This window comes from Phycodurus eques, chromosome 8, assembly GCF_024500275.1.
Source record: "Phycodurus eques isolate BA_2022a chromosome 8, UOR_Pequ_1.1, whole genome shotgun sequence".
NCBI lineage: Eukaryota > Metazoa > Chordata > Actinopteri > Syngnathiformes > Syngnathidae > Phycodurus > Phycodurus eques.
In genome coordinates, this window is record NC_084532.1 from 12,408,001 (window position 1) to 12,415,500 (window position 7,500).

General features: G+C 41.8%; 1 protein-coding gene across 4 annotated transcripts in view; it reads left to right on the top strand.

Annotated features, from left to right (window-relative positions):
- atp13a3 (ATPase 13A3) overlaps positions 1-7,500 on the top strand; it is a 68,772-nt gene that overhangs the window by 45,478 nt on the left and 15,794 nt on the right. For all 4 annotated transcript variants that reach the window (XM_061682984.1, XM_061682986.1, XM_061682987.1 and 1 more), the window contains exons 20-27: positions 2,659-2,779; positions 2,991-3,115; positions 5,049-5,209; positions 5,347-5,475; positions 6,624-6,703; positions 6,794-6,836; positions 6,950-7,059; positions 7,174-7,270. In XM_061682984.1, coding sequence (XP_061538968.1) covers positions 2,659-2,779; positions 2,991-3,115; positions 5,049-5,209; positions 5,347-5,475; positions 6,624-6,703; positions 6,794-6,836; positions 6,950-7,059; positions 7,174-7,270 — 866 coding nt within the window. The remainder of the gene's footprint in view (positions 1-2,658; positions 2,780-2,990; positions 3,116-5,048; positions 5,210-5,346; positions 5,476-6,623; positions 6,704-6,793; positions 6,837-6,949; positions 7,060-7,173; positions 7,271-7,500) is intronic.

The window sequence follows — 7,500 nt, forward strand, 5'->3', positions numbered from 1 at the left end:
CCTCCCGGATGACCGAGCTTCTCACCCTATCTCTAAGGGAGAGCCTGGACACCCTGCGGAGGAAACTCATTTCGGCCGCTTGTATCCGGGATCTCGTTCTTTTGGTCACGACCCACAGCTCATGACCATAGGTGAGGGTAGGAACGAAGATCGACCGGTAAATTGAGAGCTTCGCTTTTCGGCTTAGCTCCTTCTTTACCACAACGGACCGATACAAAGTCCGCATCACTGCAGACGCTGCACCGATCCGTCTGTCGATCTCCCGTTTTCCCTAGAGCCAGCTTCTGTAGCCGGGGATCGGATCGCCAAGGTCCCCGCCTTCGGCCACCGCCCAGCTCACACTGCACCCGACCCCTATGGCCCCTCCCACAGGTGGTGAGCCCATGGGAAGGGGGACCCACGTTACCCTTTCGGGCAGTGCCCGGCCGGGCCCCATGGGTGCAGGCCCGGCCACCAGGCGCTCGCCTTCGAGCCCCACCACCAGGCCTGGCTCCAGTGGGGGGCCCCGGTGACCCGCGTCCGGGCAAGGGAAAACGAAGTCCATTGGTTGTCGTCGTCATTAGGGGTTGGTTGTCGTCATCATTAGGGGTCGTTGTCGCGTCCGAGCAAGGGAAAACGAAGTCCATTGGTTGTCGTCATCATTAGGGGTCTTTGAGCCGTGCTTTGTCTGGTCCCTCAAAACAATTCGATGGCTGGAAATTGATTCAGTATCTTTTTCACCCAAAATTTATCCATTGTGACTGTGAAATACTGTCAATACCTGCATATTAGACAGTACAGGTGAAATTGTTGTTTCTTGTAGGGGAATCAGGTAAAATTATTTAAAGATTTTTCTGATGTACTTGTATTGCTTTGCAATAAAACAAAGGGAAAAACAGTAACAGTAATTTGATTTTACTTATTGGGACAGTTTTTCCCCTCAAAAAGAGATGTTTAAAACTCATTCACTGCCATTGACGGCTGTTGAATTAAAATATCCATGTTAACACGGAGGCCCGGCAGTGAATGAGTTTTAATTGGTGTTGGAATTATAAGAGGGTTCTTTAGAAAAACGTCTCATGTAAGGAGTCCCTTGCTAGACCCAAAGTTTGAGAATCTCTGTTCTAAACAGTCAAATACTATTGGCTTGAAACGAAGCACTATGATGTTTTCACAACGAAAATCTTTTAGGCGTAGTGTCAATAATAGAGAGCTAAATAAATGAACAAACCTCTCTTTGTAGCACAAATGTGAGCCCGAAACAGCGTCCAGTAGTTGACGTTGTTGCTCGTTCTCCTCTTTTGTTCGACCAAGTTTCCCCACCTCGAACTCTGCTGTGGTCCTTTCTAAAGCTACAAATATATCTTTGAAAGCCGCAATTGGTCTCACATTCAGCAACACTCTCAGAATTTTTGCTGTACACTTTTTCACACGCTAATCACATTCACAGCACTTTAGACTCAAGCTTGTTCTCTGCTGAGTGATGTGTTTATCACAAATGCGTCTCTTGCAGATAGCGAACTTAGCTAAGGTAGTGAGCTTGAAAGGCTTTAAAGTGCACGGGGAGTTCCGCGACACACACGCACACACACACACACACACACACACACACACACAGACACACCCTTACTGATAATTTCTCGCTCACCGCCGTCTCATCTGGCATCCACCAGATAGACTGACGTCTTAAACTTCAATAAAAGTGTTTCAAAACAACACACACACATACAGTTGTGTCTCGTCAACCCCTAGGGGCACACTACAGAAAGGAGTGACTAGATGTGGGGCATAGAATAGGACATAAGGAAGAAAAGAGACGTTTTGCATCCTGTCTGAACATAAAGACATCGAAGGATGTGACAACGCTTTGAATGCTTGGCCACCCCAAGCTTCTAGACGCTAGCAGACACCGTATGGGCCAATCAGAGCGAAGCTGTTTTCCATATTTAAATTGTGGAAGACAAGCAACCCAGTCAACGCAAAACTTATTTACATGCCACATATTAATGAGAAATCCGGCCGTCTCAAATGCCAGGTGGAAAAGGCCAACTAGAATAGGTTGAAATAGGACATTTTGGGCATTTCCAAACCAACTGATCTTGCAAACCTAATAAAGGACATCAAAGATTATGAAAATAAAATGAAAAAATGGATTGAAGGGGACCTTAAAGTACTATGAGATGCAGTTTAGTATGGCTCAGAAACAGCTTATACACCTTTACTGTTTTAATTGAAAACATCCATCCATCCATCCATCCATTTTCTGAGCCGCTTCTCCTCACTAGGGTCGCGGGGGCGTGCTGGAGCCTATCCCAGCTATCATCGGGCAGGAGGCGGGGTACACCCTGAACTGGTTGCCAGCCAATCGCAGGGCACATATAAACAAACATTCGTACTCACATTTACACCTACGGGCAATTTAGAGTCTCCAATTCATGCATGTTTTTGGGATGTGGGAGGAAACCGGAGTGCCCGGAGAAAAAACCCACGCAGGCACGGGGAGAACATGCAAACTCCACACAGGCGGGGCCGGGGATTGAACCCCGGTCCTCAGAACTGTGAGGCAGACGCTCTAACCAGTCGGACACCGTGCCGCCTAATTGAAAACAGTTCTTCCTTTTTTCTTTTTGTCTAAATAGAAACTGCAATATTATTCAGTATATCACTGTCTCATTGTAGTGCCAGATAATTTTGCAGAGGTCTTGGAGTGCTACACCAAGCAAGGTTTCCGAGTAATAGCTATGGCTTACCGACGTCTTGAATCCAAGCTCACGTGGCACAAGGTCCAGAACGTAAACAGGTACAGTGCCTTTTTACTTTTACCATGGCAGATACAATCTGAGAATATTTGCTCGTAAGTTTGGGCTGATATGTATTGCACTGATGAAAAATAAATATTCAAATATCTTTGAATACTATACAAGTAAACATAGCATGTAATACTGTTAGACTTTATTTAATATGAATGAAACTATTTTTGGGACTGAGTCAAAAAATATATGTATCACTAGAGATCACATCGAGACAAACATGGAGTTCCTGGGTTTGATAATCATGCAGAATAAGTTGAAAACAGAAACTCCGGCAGTGCTGCAGGATCTCCACAGAGCCAACATCCGTACTGTCATGGTTACGGGTAAGAATGAACTGCCGGGCACTTATACAGAACAGATCACCATAGCAAAAGAAAGGCAAAAATGTGGTTTCAAGTTTTTTTGTCATTTATGTAAGAAAGATGGCATGAGAACCAGATGACACCACGGCCACTTCAATTATTTTATACATTATTTTTGCTGTTTTATTGTTGTCTTCAGCAACATAGTTTCCTGTAACTATAATTTATGACTTTAGAACAAGTCTCTTTAGACATTCCTGCTCCACCTATCCGAGCGATATCCCCTGGGATGTGGACCCCTATAATGGAGAAAGACAACCACAAAAAGAAAATGGATAATGGGCATAACAGACTGCATCCATGAAGCAAAGCATGCGGCAGTCCCATATATTCCTTTGAAAGTGCACCTGTCCCTGAATTCATACAGCTTGTTGTCAACTGTACTGCTCTAGTCAGGAATGCTCTTCGCAGAATGATTGAGACAGACAAGACAAGACTGAGATGGTACTGTAGGACGGTCCTGTAGGATGGGCCTACAGGGTAGGGTTGGGCATCGAGAATCGAGAACCGATTGGAACCGGGACTAATGTTCCGGTTCTCCCGGAACCGTTCAAATTTAAAAATGTTGGTTCCCAGTTTCTATGCCTAGTCCTCCAGCCTATAAGAAGTGGCGAAAAGCAATGAAGAAGCAGCGTAAAACAACGAAGAAGAACGTGCACGATGACATGCTTGTGCCCAACAGCGGCGACGAGCAAAAGTGTCTTAACTTTGTTAAAATGAATGACCGATAAGATTATATTGTGCAAAGGAGGCTTTCATGATATGTAGCGTCTTGACGCGCTCCGAACCTCAGCCTACACCGTGCGGAGTTTCAGTGAAGTCAACTCTCAGTCAGTTGGGTGAGTGAAACAATAAAATACGTCTATGCGAACATTGAGACAGCTAACAAGGTAAACAATTGCTTGGACTTTTGCACTGATGGTTTTTAACGTTTATTTTAGTCTTCAAACCAACGTAAGCGGTGATGACAAAATAAATAAATAAAAGCTTAACATTGGGCTAAAACTTCACTGGAACAAAAAAGCTTAACAAAATGCCGAGTTCCACTGCGTACCCTTCAAAATAAAAGGCTACAAGCTTAAAATAGCAAGTCAAGTTAAAACTTGCACATGTAAAAAATTTGATGTGATGAAACAGAATACAGAGGCAGCTACATAGCATTGTTAAAATAACTATTTTAACAATGCTATCAGTGAAGTCAACTCTCAGTCAACTGGGTAAGTGAAACAATAAAATAAAATAGTAAAAATGGTTAAAATAACAATTTTAACAATGCTATATTTAACTTTTACCTGAAACATTAATTAATGAATATTAAGTCAATTGGGTTAGTTTCACATGCATTGCCTTAAATAAAATGTGCATTTTAGTCGATCCTGCGGGCTGCTAAGAAAATGGATGTTCATAATTTGGACACCCTTTATTTACACCATGCAAACTTTTTTGACCCAGCCCCTTAAAAGAATCTGAATCGAGAATCGTTTGGAATCGAACTAAAGAACCGGAATCTGAACCAGAATCGCTCAAATTCAAACGATGCTCAACCCTACTACAGGGCATTGACACCAGAGTGTCCATGGCCAGAGCTAAGAAAATCAAGTACATTCAGCAACAGAAGACTGTTTCAGTGGTTCCCCTCTGGCAACCAGGCCTTCTCAGGCAGCAATTTCTTGTTCTGGAGTGTAATTAGTTTTCATTTTTGACAATGTTTTTTAAACAGTAGCATTGTAGTGTATTATATAGTATGTAGTCCTTCCTCATGCTGTATGTTCTATTATACCATAAATCTTTTTAGATATTTTACAATGAATCTTGGAATTGTTGCAGTGTCACTTCTGTAGTGGTATAGTTTGCATGTGGCAAATCTTGAAATGTTTATTCTCTGCATTTTTAGGCGATAACATGCTGACAGCCATTTCTGTGGCTCGGGACTGTGGAATGATCCTTCCACAGGACACAGTCATAATTTCAGATGCTATTCCCCCACATGATGGACAGGCTGCTAGAATCACCTGGAGGTGTGCTGACAAGTCAAGTATGGCAGCACATCTGAAGGTGAGACAATTGCGAAAAAATGTACAAATAACTTAATCAAACTTAAACTTAATCAGGCATAAAATGTTTTTTTGCTGTCAAAGTTAAGAGTATTCAATAAAGTTGCCAAATGTATTTATCTCTAACTATTTTTTTAGGAAGTGAACATCAGCCTGGAGGATGTCTGTCATATAGATGAACCCAAAGAGCAAGAGCGGTACCATTTTGCCATGAATGGAAAGTCATTTGCGGTCATCTCGGAGCATTTCCCAGACATGCTTTCAAAGGTATGGGGCCTTACTATATGGTGTTAGATTCGTGATTTGTGCTAGAATTTCGTACTCGTAACTGGAATATTGAGCACAAAAGTATGTTTTGTGCGCACAAAAACTTTTAGTGTGCACATAAACAGTTTTTTTGTAAGAAGTCGCTCTTATATTATTACATTTTGTGTCAAAGTTATATTTTTCCACACTTGCTCGAAAAGATTTTCCACTCTTGCGCATCGCTTCTGTCTCGCTCTCAACCATACAGTCCCCTACACGCACACTACATTGCCCTTTATGCTTACAATACCTGACAACGTTACAAAGGTGCCACAATTGTCAACTAATCAGGAGTCAGACAGCAGGACAAATTTTGATTGGCTGTTTACTATCCATTCAGATTTTATGGCAATGACGTCCCGGAAGCCTTGAGCAGCTGATACGACTTTCGGGATTTTTTGGGATTTGTGTGATTTTTGTGTTTGCAGCATTTTTCTTTTGCAGTCGTTTTCTGTGATTGCAGCGTTTTCATCTCGCGGCATTTTTCTTTTGCTATTGTTTTCTGTGATTGCAGCATTTTTTTTCTCTTGCAGTATTTTTCTTTTCCAGTTTTATGTGCTTGTGTTTTTCAGCTTGCGTCATTCCTGCTATGCAGCATATGGCTGTTTGCAGCGCATTTGCCCCTGTCGGCCACTATAGTAACTAGACGTTCTGCAGGCCGCAGAGGGATACTATTGTACCATTGTGGTACATTTCTTCCCACCTCTTAGTTATGATTGGAAGGTAAACAGCCAATCAGAATACTATCTGACTCCTGATTGGTTGACAATTGTGCCACATTTGTAACACTGTCAAGTTGGTGTCGCAAACGTGAAGGGCAGTGTAGTGTGTGCGTAGGGCAATGAATGGTTGAGAGCAAGAGAGAGTGCGTGAAAAAACATTTTGGTCGAGCATGTATGGAAAAATTTAACTCTTACACTAAATATAATTGAGAGTTCAGACACCAAAAAAGAGAACATGTTTTCACCCAAAACATGTTCTTGTGCTCAATATTTTCAGTTACGAGTACGTAATTGTGGCACAAATCTAACGCCATATCTTACCAGAAGGAATACAGTGTATTTGAACACAATTAACTGCTAATATTCTTTTTAATGATCATCTTGTAGTTGGTGCTACATGGGACAGTGTTTGCCAGAATGGCCCCGGATCAGAAAACCCAACTCATTGAGGCACTACAGGACGTTGAGTAAGTGTAAACATATTTAGAATAATCCATCATGCTAGTGTAAAATACAACATTTTCAAACAGTCATTATTAAATGTCATTTTCTCACAGCTACTTTGTGGGGATGTGTGGAGATGGAGCAAACGACTGCGGGGTATGTCATGAGCCTTTTTATAAGGGAATGTAAGAGTGAGACTAAAAAACATTTAAAAAAAAAAAAAAAAAAAAAAAACTAACTACATTTTTGTCCATTTTGATTTTTCTCAGGCTTTAAAGAGGGCTCATAGTGGCATCTCTTTGTCAGAGCTTGAGGCTTCTGTAGCCTCTCCATTCACTTCCACAACACCTAATATCTCTTGCGTCCCAAGCCTCATTAGGTTGGTTTCAACTTACAGTACAATACTTTAAGTAGCTTTTTTAAAATGTATTTATTTCTTTACATTGTCTTGTCTGTGTTAGCGAAATAACAAGTTCTCTCTTGCTTTTTACAGGGAGGGCCGTGCTGCTCTCATCACCTCCTTTTGTGTATTCAAGTTCATGGCCCTTTACAGCATCATCCAGTACATTAGTGTCACTCTCCTCTACTCCGTATGTAATACTGTTCTTTGGGTTGGGCATCGTTTGAATTTGAGCGATTCAGATTCTGGTTCCGTAGTTCGATTCCGGTTCCAACCGATTCTCGATTCCGATTCTTTTAGGGGGCTTCGTCAAAAAAGTTTGCATGGTTTAAATAAAGGGTGTCCAAATTATAAACATCCATTTTCTTAGCAGGCCGAGGTTCTTTATAACCAGTATCAATAGCAAACCTATGAACTAAA